The following is a 23,037-nucleotide window of genomic DNA, read 5'->3' on the forward strand; positions in this document are numbered from 1 at the left end:
TGTAAATTAAATTCATCCGGAATGCAAAATTTGTATCGACTTAAACATGTATTAATTCTAGAATTCAGGTATTATTAATACGAATTTATCTCAATTAACCCCTTACATAACGGAACGCGTTACGATCATGCCGGTGTGGTTATGAATGAAATGACTTCGAGACGAGGCGACCTTGGCTAGTGTATCCATAAGCCTCAATTTATTCAGGACAGTCCTATAATCAAACAAACTATCATTATCAGAAAACTTTATGAAGCGGCTTTATTTAATTTTGTTTCTTTTTTAACATACTCCTCAAATGAAATGTCAATACATGATATAGAATGATATGGACTCGAAAAATTTTTTGTACTATATACTACACCCATAACAACGCAAAGTTAATTTTATGTATTAGTGGGTGTCTGGACACATTTGCATCAGAGCGAACACTTTATTTATTTATTTAATGTCTTAATAATATTACATATATAAAAAGAGATTTTCTGTTTCGTTCACTACACACTAGTAATAATGTTTTTCTTACTCGTTTATAATTGTTTTCATGAAACATCCTAAAACGCGGTTTTTCGTTTCTATGTTCTAGTCTCCTCTGTAGTTTGTATAGAGAAAAGAATGTTTTTCCTCGTGTTGATTCCATTTTTCTCTTACTCACATTAAAAGAATAAGCCGAACGTTCATAAAAGATAATTCAATTAAAAAAGATAATTTAAAATAATTACTAGAATATGGTGTTTTTAATTTATACATGTAAAGTTAATTGGAAACGGCTATACTGGGTTCATCCGCAGAATACCCAAAGGTCCAAAATACCGAAGTAGGTTGAAATTTCTCGTCTGAAACCGATATGCCTCGCCTACTGTGGCGGTGCTTGGTACATTGCTCGTGCAACCAGCAGCAGTTGGAGCCGAAGGTTCTTCAGTGAATGCGTTGAGGTCTATGCTTTGAAAGGCTTTCTCTCGGCTGACAATTATGACGAAAGTTAATTGTTCTAAAATCTATGTTAAATATATATAGTTCTTATAAGGTGTATACTATTTTTAAAACTTTGTTTATGGTGAGCCTAGTTGCACCCACGACGAGGATAAAATACGACACCGGCGTGGAACATAACACCGAGCTCGTTGCAGTGGAAAATTACACCCGGTGGTAAATCATTATCAAGAAGTTACGCAAGGAATTTGAATTCCTGTTCAAAACTAGGAAGGAGAAATCATAACTTAATTCTGGTTATTGGTGGTCCTTGTAAATTATTACGATAAAAAAGTATTTCGACAAAATATGGAAAACCGTCTGACCAGCAAACATATCACCGAAATATGTTTTGGTGGCTGTGAAGATGGCATTTACAAGGAACATATTTACAGAAAATGAGTTCAGGTTGTTTATGATTGTATTTCTATACCACTTTATTTTTATGTGTTCCACGGGAAATCGTATAAACGTTCAAGAAACCTTACATCTAGGGGATGAACATCGTGACGTAGAACTCCTACCCTCGAAAACCCCCTCGGCGGTCGCTGTCATAGCTGTGTGAGGGAGCCTAATATCTCATTATTATAACATAATTAAAAATATAAGCCTTCACGTAACGGTGCCAGATATATAAATGACATTTAAATATTCACAAATACGGACTATATTAATTGTAATACATTTTATTATAATAACATATAATTTATAAGCACACATATAAACATCATTTCGGTTTTTGTATCTATTTTAACGATCTTGTAACTCACAAAAACGCGACTATTTTGTAAGGAAATTAAAAAAAATAACGCAAGCGATTAAAGAAATAATAATCAATATTTTCAGTAATTTTCTCGGTATTCGCTACACTTATAAGAGTGTGAATAAAAAATAAAACCAATTATATGAACTGTCTTGCGTTACAGTGAAAAGCATGGTTACAAAACAATTTCCTAGTCGCAACTTAACATTGCACTTGAACGAATTGCTTCGCTTTCGAATACTTTCATTATTCTGCTGTGAAAGTGACAAATTTAATGTGACGATTGGACGTACGTAACTACGTTCTACAGCAGAACTTGTTATTAGTTTTTTTTAGTCTGTTAATTGCGAAAAAGAACAAAAGCATTATTCTGAATATAAGAATTACACCATACCCATACAAATCCGTGTTGCTCCGGTTTTAAAATATATAAATAAAAATAAACATTTCATTTGCATTTACTCGGAGATACAAATGTCTTGACAATTACCAAGGGAAACTTATTGCTCTAATAGAGTCTTAAATATCCAGTTATTAGATGCCAGTTTCTCTATATTGCATAATTTTATCTTCTCCTTTTGGAAGTCTTTAGGGGGAAGCTTATATACTGCTGTGGACGTTTTACGGCTGAAATGCTTATGATCTTCATCTGTGTCGTTTCCTGACTCAGGGTCATGGCCAGTCATGTCACTATCCACGAGTATTTTTCTCAAGGTTTTTCCTGTTCTCGGAAAATTTTATGGAATCATGCACGGTGGTGATGCAGGCTTAAATCCTACGTCAGTCCAACAAGTAGATGAGTATCCTCTAGGCCTTTTAACTCTTGCATTGCGACAACTACAAGCTTCGCCAAAATATAGATAGCTTTATATAATTATACAGATTACGAATAATCAACCTATTAAGAAAAGAGGTATTATTCTTCAAAGTTATTAAAAGTATTATAAGTAGTTTTGCCGTGCATTTCTAAATGTAAAGATATTTTTATATTATAAAAGCGATCTCGTTTTTATAATTTTTATTTAATGATTATTGATGTATATCGCCAAGAGATTAAAATATTCACGAAGTCACAGCTTATACCTTTTTACAGGAACTAAGCTTGACGAATCCCTCGACGCCTTGGCGCGGTATTTTTTACATTAGATTTTATTTATTTTGAAGTTCTTCAGAGCTGAAAAATTTATACATAACAGAATATAAACATTAATTAATAAACTAAACTAATAACGAAATAAACAGCATTATCTGTTCAAATTAAAATTACGAAAGAACACTTAAACAACGAAGAAAAACACAACAGTTGGTAAGTGTGTTTGAAATATGTGTGGAGAGTATATTCTGCCATTTTGGCAACTCTTAATTCACTTAGACCAGACTACGACAAAATTTAATAAACTTAAAGAAGTTTCTTCGATAACATATTGTTTATTATATTGGTTTCTGGTCTACAACATTTTATGTTCTATTTCCTAGTGCGTAAATAAATAATGGTAATGTTTTTCAACGCGGAAACATGATGTTCAATTGACCATGTGGAAAAACATTGATTTTCAAGATTGATACCACAAACTCTTAACGGCTGCCCTTGCGATTTATTTATAGACGTCGCAGTTGCGAGGCGCACTGGAAATAATATTTTTTAAGAAACTTCTACAAATTATTACGAAACTTATAACAAAAAAATAAATTAAGTCGGTAAAATTACTCCCATGGCTTGACCAATTATATTATATAATTTTTAAATATAGTCTAGCATTTTGATTATTCACTATATTTTAATTGAAAAGATCTCTTATTTAATATCAACACAATTGAAGATATTACCCGTTGTTAAAACAAATATAATGCTGGTTATTTTTAATTGAACAACAATTTTCTCATAAAAACTTTTCTGTCTTTTAAAAAAAATATCCTTGTAAATATTCCTATTGGTACTAGCTTACATCTATGCTTAACTTAATAATAAGTCAAGCTACCGATTACAGGATAACTTCAAGTTTTTACGTTCTTGTGTATATTACAATGTTGCTATATTGCTTGTAACTAAGGACGATATGTGGGTGTTATAGACAACACGTTATTAAAACACCTCGATGTTATTTTATTTGTGTATTTCTTATACTGAATCCGTGAATACTTTATGGTTGTTAAGTTTATAATCACAACGTATTAAATTTGTTTTAAGAATAAAACTTTCCTTTTTCTCACAGGCCAGTACGAAGTTATCAGTAATTAATCTACAACGGGATTTCGTTCGTAAGCCATGTTTAAAAATGGAACATTAATTACATTTTTATTACTCATTTTTTTAACGTAAACCATATCAATTAATTTGTGTTAATAAACAAAAACAATGTATAATACGGTACGTTTCAGATTTATTTTTAATACACAAAGTACCGATACTTTATGCTTCAAATACTTAAAAGCCAAAAAATATTTTATCATTTATTTATTTATTCCACTCACTACTAATTACAGCTTAGATTAAAACTAGGCTTTTTACAATATATGGTTAACAAGTTTTAGGTTATTTTAGCTGTATCGCTGCAAAAAAACTAGATAAATTCGACACTCTACTCGTTGTAAGTAAAATGAAGTTATAGGATAAACCACTTGGACAATCACTGTCTGATCAAGACAAATCTTTTACTTGACTCTACATTAAGGCAGAGGGCCTTTGAGAAAACCAGAGTATAGGATAGTATGGAATGAGCTTCACAACAGATCCGTCAACGACTGTCAAGACAGATACAACCTTCAGAAATAAAGAAACTTGACTAATTATAAGTTACACCCAGTAAAGTAGAAAAGGACATTTTATTACAATATATTGAGTACAACTAATATATTTTACTACATTTTAAGTATTATTAAGTAAAATACATGAGGCCTCCGTTAACTCCCTCGATGAACATGGAGTTCTACATAAAAATGTTATTAATAATAATATGTTAGCAAATATAAGTAATAATAATCTCGCATTTCCACCTGACAGACGGTCCACTGCAAGGCATAAGCCGCTCTCAAAGATATCAAGAGGGAGATACAAAAATCGTTCCGATTGGCAAAGCGGATTAGGATTCAGTTTAGTTTTATGGTATGCAGAGGACACTGTTGCATTCCAAACTTATATGTAGCAATCCTATATAATTAATGCAAAAAATCTGAATTATATGAGATAGCATCCTGGGAATCGAATCCACGACCTACGATCGCAAGTGTCAGTCCTCTACCGCTGGACTATCACTGCTCGATCACTGTCTAAATAATAATATCTGAATGTAAATCAATTACTTAATGTGTAAATAATTAGCAGCGCAACCAGAAAGCTATGTAGAAGACTGTACTCGGTATTCAGTATTCAGACACATCCCACGCGAAGTTCCTGGATGCGAGCAGTGCAAGATGATGACGGCCATTTTAGGGTGAGGCCTATGCCTTGGGTCATCAATCGGCCGATGTTATTAATAATTTCGAATTTACATCTCATTCGACGTCTGTTTTCACTTTTTCGAACATGACGTATGATTTTGGAATGCAGTTTTTCACGCAATGCAAGAGTTGTATTATTTAAGAAGCGTGTTAAAGCGCACTATTGCAGTTTGCATTATTATTGAAGATTAAAATTCATGTTTTGATATAAATTTTTCGCAGACTTCGTTTATACATATGAGCTCACTTAAATATAGGCTTGAATATATATATATATATATATATATATATATATATATATATATGTGTGTGTGTGTGTGTATGTATATATATATGTATGTGAATATATATATATAAATATATATTAAAAAGTATCTTCTTTTTATTAATCAGAAATATTTTATGTTAAAACTATTGAATGTAATGACGATATTTAAGTTAATATAAGATAGTGCCTATATTTAAGTGAGCTCAATTTTGTGAACAATTAAATAACTACATAACCCACTCTAAAATCGAAAAAAATATATTTGTTTATTTAATTTTAATTGTACATCAACGACGTAAAAAGAATCACTTGTAATAGGCAAAAAACACAAAAGACGATCTTATCGCAAAACAAGATATGTTTCAGGCAACCACTGATTATTTTTTAATTACTCTAAAATTACATAATTACTCAATAAATTACGTAACATTGGACCAGACCGGATTACCGGAAATGATAGATTAGCGGAATAAATATGGTTTTGAATATTTTTTCCTCTTTTTGTTCTATTTATTGTTTCAATATCTATTCTTTATCATGTCATAACATTTTTTTTATTTTTCTTAAAATAAATAAATAAACATAGAATAAGGACTATTTTCCTATAAATTTCGTAAATAATAATAATCAGAAGGCTCTCAAATATTTAGAATATAACCAACAATGCTTTTAGCATCGGCTATGTACATAAATAATTAACATCATCTTTCAACTCCCGGTAAATTATCAATGAAGCTATGATTATAAAATATAAATTATAAAGAAAGCTCCATCAAGAACAGTCTGTATCTTGATACAGCAACATAAAGACATTTCACATCGGTGGGAACTGGGATAAAAAATTACCGTAATTGTAATAAACACAATAAAATATATGTTTTAGTAATTCGAATAGAATTAACTCGATCTGTGTGAATAAAGACGCTGCCCGGAGCTACATAAACCGGTTGCTTTCCGTGAAGGCTACACCTTCAAACGGGAAGCCTTTCGCCAGCTAACGTGAAGTCATAATCAACCATAACTCTAACTGTCATAACATATTTTCGCACCTACCAACATTCGAGGTGGTGATTATTGCTAATCTGTAATTTATTTTTATCTACGCGACTACGCGTCGTTTTTTAAATAACCTTAAGCATGGATTTATAATAAAATCCAATATAATTACAAGAAGTAAAAACCAATATTTTATATTATAAATTGTTCATATTAAATTATATCAAAATGTGAATTTTTATTTTAATAATATAAGAAAATGTTATATATATATATATATATATATATATATATATATATATATATATATATATATATATATATAAATATAAGATACACACGTTTACGAAATTTATATGTTAACAATTTCTTAATTATTCTTTCTAAATATTTTTATTTCATTTACAATTTATTCATTTAGACATTTATTCATCAATAGCTTTTAACCAACAATATTCAAAACCTATATACATATATTTAAAATGGCGTCCGATCACATGGCGGTGAAGAAGTCACATATACAATTAATGACTTACATACTTGAACATAAACTACGTTCATAAAACAATTCACCTCTTACTAAAATTCTCCAACAATGCTGTTGTCGCTTAAAATCACATTCTTGATAGAGGTTTTTCCGAAAAATCAAATACAATAAAATATAAACGGAATCTAATAAAAATGTGAAATAATATATTTTTACAAGATTCTGTAGACTGCGGTAACCTTATTATAGATAATATAGCTATAAATAGATATTGGTACCTTTGAGATACAGATTAAAAAATCCTTATATTAATGATTTACGCCCTTCTGTACTTAATGAAGATATAAATCGTTCTTATATTTGTTTAATTAAATATTTCGTAAATGGTCGTAATTTTTAACTTTGATTTTAATTTTTTATGCATATTAAATTCACAATCTTGTATTTTTACTATGTTTATTATGATATTTCTACATAGCTAGAAATATGACCTAGCTTATTATTATTGTGTAAATAACCTAAATAATTTTGAAACTGTGTCGCATTTTGGCAACCTACATTTTAAAATAAAAATATCTAACGTTTAAATAAATCGGTGAAAAAATATAATTCTATATATATCTACATTATTATAGATCAGAATGATAATTATAACAACATTCCATTCTAAATTTATTCAAACTGTTTGATTTAAAAAAAAATTATAACGTCTCGTTTCTTGAGATTCCATAAATTCTTTGATACATTCGAGATCCTTCTTTGTATAATAATAGGTATATACTATTATTAATAATCTTGTTACTAACTCATAATCAATATAACAAGCCCATTCGGATCTAATTGAAGATCAAAACTAGGCTCTGCACGACATGTTATCAACAAGTGTTGTAGTCCCGCAAACAAGTAAAATACTTTGACAAGGTACTACTAGGAAATAGACAGGGTTGGACGATAATCTGGCGGATTGTCTCTAGGAAAGCAGAATACAGGAATAAATATTAACAGTTCCTAATTAATTATGTCAAAGCGTTTCAAGACACGAATTTCTGTGATAAATAATATAATTTGAAAAAAAAGTAATATCTCATAAAATACATATTTTTTTTGTATCATGTATTTATTTTTAATAAAAAAATTTGGAAAGAAAATGTTGGCATGAAAGACAGTAAGTACAGCAAATGTCAATAACGATAGTCAAGCGTCAGGTGGGTCTAAGACATGGATGCACAGACCGCGGCCCGCCGGTCAAATACTGGTGGCCCGCCGACAGCAAAAATACGTACATTCTAAAAATATTGAATTCTAATTATTATCAATTCTTTATTGTCTTTAATTACCTATACTTCTGGCGGTTGGCCCGCCATCAGTTCATGATTCATGCCCGATGATCATGCCCGAGTGGCCCCTAGTCTTAATAAGTCTGTGCAACCATGGTCTAAGACATAGTCAAGGTTGAAAGTCGCTGGATACGGGCGTCACAAGACCAGTCGTCGTGATGATCTTTAGGGAAGATCTATGGCTTGCAATGGTCGTCTATAAGCTGACATGATGATAATGATAAAGATGATGCTTCGCCTTTTACTAACCCGCCAATATAAAAAAAATCCTTCGACATTTTATAGTAATGGTTTCAAGTTACAAGAGTCTCAACTGTAAATATAAATTTATTATCGACTTTGATAAATTGCGTCATTCTCTATAAATAAACTAAATCGTTATATTCATTAATACTTTATTATGTATGTAGCCAGTTATACGATAATTTTAAACCATTGACCGAAGCAGAAACTGCGACAATTTCCGCAGTGCTATCGTAAATAACACTTTCATGCCTTAGAAAGGAATTTGTAATACAAATGTCGGAGTACGAAACCCACTTAAATTCGAATATGTCGAGATAAATTAAATCGATATTTGCAATATTTAACGTTACGTTGCAAGCGAGTATGTAAATGCGTTAATTGTAGAGTCCGTAAGTCGGTTTAACTCAAAGTATCTCGAATGTTATTAATCATCCGACGCCGGTACCAACAATAACTTCGTACAAATCCGTAGGCACATTGTGCCATGTGAACTCAGACGCCGTGGGAACATCGTTCGACGGTACCGTTTCTACTGTAAATATTCACGTTCATAACCAAGTTTTAATTAAACTGCGTGCTTATTTAGTTTATCTTTTATTTTGTTAAACACATTTTTTTAACGCTGTAGGTTGTATTTTTTCGTTCAGATTTATTTAATAACTAATCTACAGGCGATGGGTTATATAGGTTTTTAAAAGTCATTTGTCAGCAAATTTTGCTTTAAGTTTATTTTTATTTAATTCTTGTTCGCATATTTTTAGTGTATATGGTATATATACTGAAGAGTGATCATCACCTGGAAAAATATTGGACTTATAAGGGTATATTCAAATCTCATCTCCAATTACGTACCAAGAAGATAGTTATGGACTCTGATATTTTACCATGCCTCACCTACGGATGCCAAACCTAAACGTTTTACCTGAAGACTAGTAACAAAATACAGACCTCTCAGAGAAGAATGGATAGAAGCTACTTGGATATCAAATTAAAAGACAACATAAGGAACACAGCAATCTGCAAGAAAACGTGTATAACAGATGCACTTACCTATTCTGTCCAAAGAAAGTGGAGCTGGGCAGGTCACGTGGCGAAGTTCGCTGATAACAGGTGGACACTAAGAGATGTAAAATGGACGGGACCATGAAAAGGGCAAGAAAGTTACCAGAGCGAGAGGCAGACCTTATGCCAGATAGGCTGACGAGATCGTGGCTACGGCTGGTCACAGATAGCTCCTAGTTGCCAAAGATAGAGAAAATGGAAAACTTTGGAGGAGGCTTTTACCCTGAGGGGGTCCATACAAAATTAGTACAAGATTATTGACACTCTTTTCTAAAATTTTAAATTGCCAATTTTAAGTCATGTATGGAATGAAATGAAGCTTTATTATTATTGTTGTTAGTGTATTTTGTTCGTTAATTATTATTTAATCTTGTTCGTAAATTTTTATTCATTTATGTTTATTTAATGACAAATACGAGTATCGCTGCGTCGACGGTGACGTCGTACTAAGTTAATTTGCGAGGAATACTAATCACCCGTAGATTGTATCGATGAGTCGTAACACCTGTACCAATAATAACGTCGTAAAAACATTTGTACTGAAACCCTTTATGTTTGCGCAATAATTTCAAACGTAAGTAATTTAGATTTAGTACATTTATAATCGTTACATTTGTTTTACTAATAATTTATAAATAGTTTTAGTTTTAATCCTAGTTTAATCCTTTAATCCTATTTTATTTTTTTGGAGTCCAGGGACAAGGAGTGTCCAATTGATCTGAAAGCTTGGTGGCCTACATCTTCTCAGACGTGTTTTCATTTCTGAAGTTCGTGTCTACCTTGGAAAGCCATGAATCGACGTCAAGCTCTCTCTATACCATCTAACTTCTGATCCTCTGATAAAAAGCTATCTTCTTCTATCAAATTATCTTCTTGTTATTCCTGATAAAAACAGTGCACCAGCAGTATAGATGGAGGAAAGAAGGAGATGCAAAAAGAAGCTCTGCAAGCAAAGAATGACAGATCATGTGAAACGTAAGAGGATCATTTTACGCTTCCTTTACTTTAGTGAAGGTCGAAAGAGAATTTATAAAAACCTACCCCACACAAGGCAGAGGAGAGAGTGACCCCCAAAAACGGGAGACTTATATATAAAAAAAAACCTCTTATTTCCTCAGGGCAATAGTAAAAGAGTCCAGTTATTGATTCGCCTTGATCAAACCAGTAGGTGGATGATCAACCATGTGGTCTTTCACGATGTACTTTCTCTAATCAGTAATTTGTCAAAATTTACTTGTTTTTTGGTAATTGGTGGTCTTATTGGTGCGCCTTGCTGTCCATGGTATGGCCTTCTAATCCGGTAAGATAAATAATGTAACAACCCAATCCAAGGCTCCGAAAGATGTTCTCGATTTTAGTTATTGTAAATACGTCCAAGCTTAGCACCTCTCCTCACCGTTCGGCAAATTCCATATCCAATAACAAAACAAAAATAAACAAGATTATGTTGTTATAAATTAATTTTTAAATAATATGTTTATGTCAAATATAAACAAGTTTAACTCTTTCTACAAATGCATAATATCATGAGTAATATACAAAAATCACATGTGTCGTTTACGTGAGAACGCTCCATATTACCGGCCACTATGACCACAGCACTACTTAGGTTAATTTATTATTGGTCGTACGAATTCAAATTCGAACGCCGATTTAAATACAAACGCTATATTCGCCGCCATTATGTTCGGGTAAATGTCACGGTTTTAAATATATAATATACATTACATACATAACAACTTGCTCTCATTTTTCTTGCTATCGAAGAAGAAAAAATACGTGTACTTTGGTTTTATGCTGCGACCCATTACGTGTATATACTGATTTAATATCGCCATAGTAACTATTGAACAATGTTCGAACGCTTTTACCAATGCTAATAACATTTTTTTCTTGTCATATTACGTAAGAAGTGAATTGTCGCTGACATGCTGAATTATTTTAGCTCTATTATAATAGTTCTATATAAGTACTTATTGCGTTCAATTAAATTAACAGCTTAAATTATTCTTATTTTGAATTATCGCTTAATGTGATTCAATTCGTCGTCGTCTCAGCCCATAGATGCCCACTGCAAGTCATAGGCCTACCCTAAAGACATTTATGGGTTAAATACCATAATCGCCACGCTTGGCTGGCTAGTTGGCGATTGCAGTATGTAACGGTACTCACATCTTCTGGAAACTTATGTACGCAGTAGCTATTCTATATAATTAGATAACAAAGTATGAATTATATAAAATTGTGTCCCAGGAATCGAACCCGAAACCTACGATCACAAAACTCAGTCCTCTTCCTCTAGCACTGCTCGTGATTCAATATATATATAATAAATAGGTAATATACGATTATAAAATGATGAACTTGCCCATGCTTCTGCAACTTAAGTCTAAGCATGTGATTTTTTACGAAACGAAATAAAAAAACTGTTATTAATTATTTGCAAAAAAAATACTGTTATATTTAAAGGTTTTATTACTATCTATCATCATCGATTTAGCCGTAAGACTTCCATTACTGGACAGAGGCCTCCTCCATAGACTTTCAATTAAACCTGTAGGAAGCGGCTTGCATTCAGCGTCTTCTGAATACCTTAACATAGGTTATCTTTTTAGATTTATTATTAAACATGGTCTAAACACAATTAAGTAGGCTCATTTAATATTAAAGTAACTGTTAACCTAAAAATAAAAAATTTAGACAGGCTGATAATAATTATTAATGAAACCATAACAATAGCTTTCAGAACGGACAGGTAATTACAAAAGAAACTCCGCAATGGCACATTTTATTTCCAATCAAAAACTCATTGATGCTGCGAATGCTATGGACTGGTAGGTCGTTCGTTGACTCTACAGAGAAAGTTTGTAATTAAGAGCGCGGTGATTGGCGTCGGATTGTGTAACCGAACGTAAAGCTTGTGGCAGTACGGGGAAATGTCTTTGCCCAACGGACTGTTGACGATAATGACTGAACGTATTGAATCATAACTGTCAAACTAATTGGCGGGAATTCGTACGGTTAAATGTCAGACTACCTGACAGCAGGAACTTTTGTTTTAAAAAAAAAACAATAATTTCTGGACATATAATATGTTATTATTTAACGAGATTTAGTAAATACATAATAAATTCATATATTCTCACTTTTTTTTTCATCGTCTTCTAGTTTGAAGATAAACACTGTTTTCTTTGTTGCTATTTTTTCTGATGCACTCCCTATCATTTTTTTTAATTTATTCGTGTTATTACCCACAATGGATCATTTACAATGACCACTTATATACGTCATTAGAACAGTGCCAGAAGAACCCAATTTTAATAGCAATTACAATCAGATTAAACTCGCCTAAAATGACATCCTTCAACATAAATCTATAAGGGTTTTAAACACGCCCTTATCTGAGAACAGCCCACAACAAATTCATGCGAATTTTTTTTTAAATATTTTAATTTTATAATATTTTTTAAATTATTTTTTTTCTTTCTTTACAATTTCTTTATCTCTTTTCTTTCATTCATTCCTTTTTAACCATCTTTTACATATCACCTTTTTTTCCTCATGTTCGCCGCACATTCTTGGTATCTAGATGAAGAAAAAAAACTGTGGTCAATTATACAATATCCTGTATTAAGGAATGTTGAGCAATTCATTCGAAAGCTTTATTGTTACTTTAAATATCTTGTTGAATTAATGTTGTAAAGGAGTTTTTTTTACAAACTAAATGAACCATAATTTATTACAAGAAAATTTAGTTATTATATGGAAGGATATTGTAGTACTAAAAATAAATTGTAACAAATTTTAATTTCATTCCATTTTATTAGGAGAATAAATAAAGTTGATTAAACGTCCGAAAGCACGTTACAAGAAATAAAGTATTAATTTGATGCCGTCCTTGTTGATTCTGACCACGGCGAATTCTTTTCTTTTATGCCGGTTCTACTGCGCAGTATAAACTATATTATTTTGTAAAGTCACTCCGAAATATTTACACACACACTCGTTATAATCACCTTGACAGAAACGTAACGTACCAACATACGACACATACATACTATATTTGCTAAGAGTCTATTTTTAAAAGATGTTTACTATCGATTAAAATAATCTGTAGTAAAAATTCAAAATAACTATACACAGACTAAGATTTTGTCAGATCAAATAGATTTCATAAATTAAATAAAAGATTCGTGAATATACAGGATGATTAGTTATAGGTAAAAGCAAATAAATGAACAAGATTCCAGAGTATTGGTAACAGCGTCATCTGCTTAACATAATATCACTCTGCGACCGCCAATTTGCCTGCCAAACGTTGCGATTATGTTATATTACTACTATAATCTAAGATTTGCAGTGGGCGCCTATGTGCTGAAACAACGACAAATATTAATTATTGTTAACTATCTTATCCCTTATAGACTTTACTGCCAAAAGTTATTGACCTTTTGAATTCCAGTAAAAAAATTAATATAGCATTTTTTTAAGTGATCTCTTCATACAGGATGTAAAAGCTTTGAATCTTTTTGCTGTCAAATGAGCTATCATCATCATCATCCTATCATTCGATAGATACACAGACAGGCATACCTTGCAGTGGGCGTCTATCGGCGTCCCTCAAAGATCGCGATGACACGTCTTGTACTGCCGTATCCTTCGGCTTTCTTTCTTAATTGTCGTCGGCCCATATAATGCTGGACCTACTCATGCCGTTTCTACATAAATGAGCTATACATTCAACCCTATAAAGCCTATAACCGATTGTCCTGTTTACGTATGTATATAAATAAATAGTCAGTGCATTGGCTAAAAACCAGTACCACTGGCGTCTAAAAACGCGGACAACTCGCTGTGTAACTTCATCTACCTTGAAAGAAACTTACGTCATTATTTTTAATATATTTTAAAATAATTAAATAAACATCAATGAGATTATATCATGATGCAAATTCACACTTTGTGCATTAATTCTATAGGATTGCCACTGCTTGCAAAAATGTTTCCAGAGGATGGCAGCAGCGTCCTGTGCGTACTATAAAACCATACTGTGATCGCCAAGCGTGACAATTGTAGTATATCCGCTCATATATATCTTTGGAATAGACCTACGTCTTGCAGTAGACGTCTATGGGTTAAATTGTAATACTCACATAGTAAACTATAATTAACCAATATTCCAGAAAATTGGAGCCATTTGTAGTGAATTGTTAAACCGCATAAATTTTAATAATGAATGAACTGCAAACGACCCGTCAGTTGACGGTGTATAACTACACGAGGAACAATTTAAACCTAGCTAGGTGTAACCACCTAGCTAGGTTTAAATTGTTCCTCGAGGAAACGTGTGGGCCATAAAGTACAGATGTAAGATTTATTCGCTTATCTATTTATCAATAAATATACTTGTGATATATAATTCAGTTTGTAGTAGTTAGTTGTAGTTGAAGAAACATAAAAATCAATGAGATTTATTAATATATGTATACAAAAGTAGGCGGCATTTGCTGTTGATTAGACATAGAGACAGTTTTATTGTTCTGTGTTTAAGACTCAGTTTTGTTTTTTAATTGAAACAGAAGGATTCAGACTTACTCATGTATGATGAACATTGGTCCGTTATAAAACATCGAAATATGCAAATAGTGATAATTTTTAAACTATTTGTATCATCATTATTACAAGCATATGACGTCCACTGATGGACATAGGCTTCCTCTATAGATTCCTAAAAAGACCCGTTGAAAGCAGCCTGCATCCAACGTCTTATGACAGCCTTAACAAGTTCCTTTATCGACCTTGCACGTGAACGTACCATGCCGTGATCTCCACCCCAGAACCATAATATCAACACTGTCATATTTCATACCGCTATAAAAATATCCAAGATGGACTATAGCAAAACGGCAATGAGGCTAAAAAATTCATATTCAAAGATCAAGTCACCTATTTAGATTTATACTATTCATATCACTTGCATAAATATGCAGTGTGCGTTATATTCTAAATGTGTATTATTTTGTAATTCAAATACGCGACGAACAACAGTATGGCGTGAAGGAAATTACTTCCACTGTTATAAGTATATTGATTTACATACAATCAGTATGTTATAGCCTACTAACCATAAATATATTGATGCAACACGATTCCGAAGTAGAGATCGCGGCTAAAGACTGTAGCATAGTGCATTCAATGAATGCATTGTTGCCTTTATTGTATCGTCATTGATAGAAATAATGATTATAAAAAGAATTATTTATAATAGCAACACTAAGCTACAATTATATATTATCTAAAACATAATGAAATAAAATAAGTCATATTACAAATATAAATAAAAGTAAATTTTAAATATAATTTATTACGAATTGATGACAGATATCATAAATTGTTTTTTTTTATTGGTGTCATAAATATTGAAACAGCAGAAACACGCGTAGTTTCTGCTGTTTCAATATTTTATTCTTTAGATACATTTTTTTAAAAAAAAACTTTAAAAATTATGACGTAATATAAAAACAATTTTAATGAAATGTAATAGGACTTTTTTTATTAAAAACTAATAAATGGGTATTTATAAATAAGAACCCATTTAATTTTTTTTAATATTGAACGACTTTGAATTGAAATTATTTACGAAATATTTTAATAATACATCAAAGCATTGAAAATCCTGGGTAATATAAAAAAACGAAACAATAAATTCTTATTTTAAATATGAAGATGAGTGTGGGCCTATATGTAGTGAGATAAACATTTATGTGTGCGTTAGTTAAATAAAAATATCTTTGTAACGCACACATTGGCTGTTAAGAAATACTATATTTGAGTTTATTTAGTGTATAATAGTCGCCAATTAAAACCGCCTACGTCGGACTCTCAATGCTTCATAGATAGATCTAATCTCTCGAATTTACACCTCCCTTTGGTCGAAAGCAGATAAAGTTTAATGGCGTCATATCGCGCCTACTGCGCACTGGGTTTACGTTACGGCTGCACGGACATTTTAACTGTTAGTGTTATTACTGCAATAAATATAGAATTTATTTTATTTATATATCAATTTGTTTAGCCGCGTAATTGCAAGGAAATATTTAGGCTCTTTCAATGATTGTTTTATATGTCTTATAAACAGACTTATAGGCTATTGTGACGTTGTTTACTATTCAAATTTTCATAGACTAAATCTGCTATGAAGCTATGATTCATATCGAAGTTACACTATTCACATAAGGTGGTCATCTTGGTTTCAAAACATCGAGATGTGAGTCGGAATGACTATGTTGGTTCTAAAAGTTTTCTGTAATATATATGTAAGTATATGTATATATATATCTATATATATATGTGTGTAAGTATATATATATATATTACATCAAAAATATCCCTATAAAGGACATCCGCATGCTTCAGCAATAACATTTGCATATACAAATTTTAATGTACAGATACATCTGAAACCAATCCTCACGGCTTCAGCGAAGTTTTCAGCTTACATGTTTACGTACATATGTAATCGCCTTATGGCTGAAGTCATGGTGACTTCAGCCATAAGGCGTCTCCTACTGGAAGACTTCCCCTTGATTTCCAAAAAAAAACAGTGGAAAGGCATGATCTCAATGACTTATTGCAAGCCTAACCCGATCACCTATCGACCTTGTGGGTGGTCGTCTTACGCTGCGATTTCCGGTCTATAGTCTCCACTCTTGAAACTTAAAGCCTGCCCAATACCATTTCAATTAACCAATTTATTAACATTTACATGTATACACATATATAATGGATGACTTATTCTAATTAAAATAAAAGCAATGACAAGACGATGTCAGCTGTCAGTTAATAATACAGTAAAAAGTTTCGCAAAAACATCCGGTTTTCCCGCCAAATTCGTGCACAGATAAAAAATACTTTCAACCGATTAAATCGATGTTCTGTAAAAACAAACTTATATACATAATCGGGTGCATTATCATTATTATGGACTGTTGCTTATTACTACATTGCCTCTCACAAACAACTCGCGAATGACACAATGTTATTAAAATACGAAATTACGTAAACTTCCTTGTCTTTACAAGTTGAATACCTTGAGAAAGAGTTACATGATTTATAGACAGAAATCTTGCGATAAAAACGGATAAATTATGTATTTCAATTTATATATTTTCAACTTTTTATTAAAAACAATTATTTATATCAAAATCGATCATAATTATATTAATGAGAAATGAATACGCTTTTATAATAGGGGCCCATATAATGTTTAAAAAATTTCTATTAATTTAAAAAAGTTATCAAAGAACGATTATGTTCTGATGGTAATACTGTAAATGACTTTCTAGAAGATATGCTGCTATCTTCTAGAAAGTCATTTACACCTTGGAATTGATATAATGCCTTCATGCTAAATGTCAATTAAATATATAATTTTTTATACATGTAATATATATTCCGTCTAAATTTCTTTCACTTATTCTCTACTTGTAAGGCGTTTATTATCTGAACAGCTGGTGACCATCTACTATTTTATTCATTTTGATAAAATTGATTTATTTTATGCAAAAATATTTAAATTTTAATACACACGTCGGTAATAAAAAATATGTCGTCGATTTTTAGTTCCTTTTGTAAATTATTTTCATTAAGAATTTTATAAAAATGATAGAAACAAGTTTATACAATGATTAAAAAAAACTACATTTATTATTGGTTCCCAAGTCCACAAAAACAAAATAGTTTTAAAAAACTAACGAGAATAAGAAAATAAGGAAGTGCCATACTCATCTTGTTATTTGCAAGTTAATTTTTTTTATAAAATAGAGATTGTTGACGTTTCGCTATCTTAAAAAGTGATCAGACAAGAATACGAAATTAGTTAAGTACAAGCAAAATACCATCAACAGTAAAAACTCATAACCATTACGGCACGCTGTTTATAATACACGAACGCCTTCTTTAGACCGTAAGATTGAAACAAATAAAATTTACAATCATAAAGCAGGTCACTTATGTGCATTCGGCGTACAAATCGACAATTAACTCCGTTAATAGCTCTGCTATAACGACCAGATAGGATTTCTAGCAAAGAATGTTGTGGAAAAAAGGCTGTGAGCGCTCGACCACCGTGGCGGGCCGGGAAAGCGTAAAATGCATACGGTACTCTCAGAGGCATGGACGGTGCATGGCGGAGATTCATTCGCCTCGCACCTTTAAAGTAATATCTTACTAGACTTACACAACTATTGATTCGATAAAACTAATTATGAGATCGTTATGAATCCATGCAGAGTCATATAGGACTCGGGAACCCACAATTAACTTAATTAAATATAAAACTAAACAAAACCTACAGGATATTAAAACACCATGATTTCATTCTTCGTAAATACGTCCGATCTAAATAATGACAAAATTTAAAGATATTTTAGAATAACAATGAACACATGAATGTCCAACTCTGTGACTTGGTTGACACAAAGTATTCGAAGGGTCCAAAAATAAAAACTAGGATTGAAGTAATTAATACAATTCCACTTGCAAATTGTATTTCTGTAAGATCAAGGATCGGCAAACATGTCATAAAAAACTTAAAATAAGAGAAAAATATATAAATATATATATATACATATATATATATATATATATATATATATATATATATATATATAAATATATATATACATATATATATATATATATATACATATATATAGTTTCATCGATATAGCACTTCCCAGATCCCAGAATTTAAAAATCATTTTCAACATGGGACTTAAAGAATTGCCTGTTAGCATTTGTAACTGGAATTGAATACACTTACAACCTATGGCACATACATGTGTATGCGTAGTTCTCTCTTTACGTATTCTGCGTTTAGGATATTGTATTTGCAGACGACCTTCTTGAAACTTTTTCCTCTTTTTGAAGAAAGTAAACCAAACTCTTCCCAACCTACAGACCGATGCAGAATCAATAGAGCATTGAGATGTCTTTTGTAAATCTCCTTAGAAATCAATTGTTGTCCTTCATGTTTGCGATTACCCTCTATCGCTTTGTAGTAAAAGACAAATTTAAGAAGACGATACTCTTTAGTGAAAAGCTGTTATCACCATAAGATAATGCCCAGTTTTAGTGAAGTAATGGCGTGGTAAGTGACTTGAGCTTAGAATTGTTTGTGAAGAGAAACCATAAGTAATTAAACTGGCATATCTTAGAAAATAATCCGTAAACTATCTGTCATTTCAATACGCTGTTCTGTTAAGAAGAATCACGAACCTCCTTTTTCTTTGATTTTTTATACCAAAATCTTTTATTTAAAATTGCAACATTGTATTTATATAATAGACAGCGCTTTTTAATCACCAAATGAGATTACACAATTTCTATTGCTATACTATCTTCATCAATTCACTAGACCACTATTAAGATCAGAATCTCATCTATTCTGATCTTTGATTTAATAATTACTTCCTATGTAATATTTTCTTGAAACAAAAGTAAAATGTTTACCATAAATTGTATAATGCATGCAGCATCAAACATTTATTAAACAGATATTACAGAGTTAAAATCTTAACTTATTACAATATGAGTATTCCTAAAATTTGCAAAAAGAATAGCAAGTATCGAAAATATTTATAAAAATTGGCACAATTTGTTTTCTCTTCTAAAGTTATACAATGTCAACTTCTTACAACTATTATAATAATTATAAAGATATCGTAACAAAGATGTATAAACACCTTTTCAATATACACGAGGACATGAGATAGAAGACTAACTAATTGTCTTCAAACAAATACTTTACAAAAAAGAAAACAATTTTTTTTCTAACATACTAACAAAACTGATACAAAATATGAGGTGAATCAAATAACATATCCAAAACAAGAGCTAACAAATACATTCATCACATTAAGTACTTCCATTTGGTTCAAATTAATATATTATACTTCGCGCTGATAAGATAAGCGAACTCTATCTCAAGCCGCAGTGAAACAATACCACGTTATAGTAACACACGAATTGTTCGGCTTAATTCATCGCATTACATTCTGAAAACGCCAAATTTACTTTCTCTGAATGGTGCGTTCAACGCTGCTGATAAACTGAGGCCTACAACCCTTCTCGTGTCCGCTGGAGCCACTATGCCGTCGTCCCAAAGCCTCGCCGTACTGTAATAAGGCACTCCCTCCTTCTCAAACTGAGCTTCCAGAGGACCTCGTACCTTTTTTTCGTCTTCCTCCGTCCATGGCTTGCCTTCTCTTTGCGCTTTCTCTTTAGCCACCAAAGACAATACCGTCGCTGCCTGCGGCCCACCCATAACGGATATCCTAGCATTAGGCCACATGTAAAGAAAACTGGGAGAGTAAGCTCGCCCACACATTCCATAATTACCTGCTCCAAAACTGCCTCCAACGATGACCGTGATTTTAGGACCTTTGAAACAACTAACAGCGGTCACCATTTTCGCGCCATTTTTAGCAATACCACCCGCCTCGGCCTCTCTGCCGACCATAAAACCGGTGATATTTTGGAGAAACAGTAACGGAATCTTTCGAGCGGCGCAGAGCTGTATAAAGTGGGCACCTTTTAGGGCGGACTCCGATTGCAAAACTCCGTTATTTCCTATTACACCCACAGGCTGACCATAAATGGTAGCGAACCCACAGACTAAAGTCTCACCGTATAGTTGCTTAAATTCGTGAAACCTGCTCCCATCGACAACTCTAGCAACAACTTCTCTAATATCGAAAGGTCTCTGTATATTAGCTCCGACTATACCGTGAAGGTCATTTATATCGTGTACCGGTTCGTCAACTTTTTGAGTATAAACTCGGGTTTTCTGATCGTTATTCCAATTCAAATTAGCGACGACGTTCCTAGCCAGGTGTAAGGCGTGTTCGTCGTCTTGTGCGTAATGATCCGTGACGCCGGACTGTCGGCAGTGCAAGTCTGCTCCTCCCAGATCTTCAGCGGAGACAGATTCTCCGGTCGCTGCCTTCACTAAAGGCGGACCTGCCAAGAAAATAGTGCCCTGGTTCTTAATTATTATGCTCTCGTCCGACATGCTGGGTATGTAGGCGCCACCGGCAGTACAAGATCCCATGACGACCGAAATCTGGGGTATTCCTTCCGACGACATATTGGCCTGGTTATAAAATATTCTACCGAAGTGTTCCCTGTCAGGGAAGACGTCAGCCTGGTCTGGTAAATGTGCTCCGCCAGAATCGACCAAATAAATGCAGGGTAGGCGACATTCCTGAGCGATTGACTGCGCACGTAAATGTTTCTTCACGGTCACGGGAAAATAGGTTCCACCTTTGACGGTTGCGTCGTTGGCTACTATCATACAATCGCGGCCGTGAACTTTACCGATAGCGGTGACAATGCCGGCGCATGGCACTTGGCCTTTGTACATGCCGGTTGCGGCGAGAGTGCTTAGCTCTAGAACATCGCTGCCTTCGTCCACCAACCGGTTTATCCTGTCTCGCACTAGAAGTTTTCCTCTCGCTGTGTGCCTTTTAACCGCTTCTTCTGGGCCTCCATTGATAGCGTCACTCGTTTTTAAACGCAATTCCTGAATGAGGTCTTCCATTCTCGCCTTGTTTTCATGGTAATAGGGATCATTTCGGTTGGGTTCAGTGCCTATTATGGTCGCGGAGCCGTATTGTCGACAGGCGTGTGTTCGCCGTATCGCTCTAACCAGTTTGAACATTTTCGCGGCGCAAGTTACAATGTGCGACACGGGCAGTCGGCGAACGGCCGCCTCGCAACTGACTTGCACGACACCGTTATCTACGATCGAGTCGTACAAAAACAATTTCGTCGAGTGACCCTCGCGGCAGATAAAAACACGCGTTATTTATGAAATGATATTTTATTCCCTTTATACTGATGGTAATTTAAACTTCAAAATCGCGAGATTTTACTGTAGAATTTGTGCAGAAATAATAAAACGATATATAGGTACAACGTAACATGCCCACGTCATCGCATCATTTGTTTATATCAATACAAATACATAATATTATAATTTAGATCGTAACAATTTTATCTCCACACTAACACTTAACTGCAAGTGTATATAATGATAATACATTGTTTATATTTATTTTATTAATAAGTACATAATCCATCCAATGGTAATTTGGAAGAAACCACCGTTTGTAATAAGACTGTCGTTTACATTCCTTTTACCTATTTCACGTAATATACTTCATTCGTTTGTCTTGATGCCCAATTTCTATTGTTATATTTAACACGTTTTATAAATATATTCAAAATATTTTGATATGGTTTAACTATTCATAAACAATAGTATAACACACTGAAACCTGTCATGTAGCTATAGTTACTCACACACGCGCTTTTAACCTCTTTGTAGACACATACACCATTGTTTCGAGTACCGATTTTAACCCTTAATTAGGCGCATGAAGAAAATCACACAATTAGGCGCATG

At 32.8% G+C, this 23,037-nt stretch overlaps 2 protein-coding genes across 2 annotated transcripts in view; one reads left to right on the forward strand and one right to left on the reverse strand.

The window, feature by feature from the left end:
* The window catches only part of Hil (Hillarin), an 84,825-nt gene that overhangs the window by 42,277 nt on the left and 19,511 nt on the right, over positions 1 to 23,037 (forward strand). The gene's annotated exons all lie outside the window — the stretch shown is intronic.
* Positions 20,193 to 22,337, reverse strand: Mccc2 (methylcrotonyl-CoA carboxylase subunit 2). Its single transcript, XM_068764658.1, has one exon. It carries the CDS (start codon positions 22,288 to 22,290, stop codon positions 20,620 to 20,622), a length of 1,671 nt encoding a protein of 556 aa, XP_068620759.1. The 5' UTR covers positions 22,291 to 22,337; the 3' UTR covers positions 20,193 to 20,619.

The sequence above is a fragment of the Battus philenor genome, unplaced genomic scaffold (genome assembly GCF_028537555.1).
Source record: "Battus philenor isolate CCGP_79_NKW_IND1 unplaced genomic scaffold, ilBatPhil1.0.hap1 SCAF_19, whole genome shotgun sequence".
In the NCBI taxonomy this organism is placed as follows: Eukaryota; Metazoa; Arthropoda; class Insecta; order Lepidoptera; family Papilionidae; genus Battus; species Battus philenor.

Bases quoted from the DNA above. Each gene is read 5' to 3' on its own strand.
- Mccc2 (XM_068764658.1), bottom strand. From the start codon at position 22,290: ATGTTCAAACTGGTTAGAGCGATACGGCGAACACACGCCTGTCGACAA.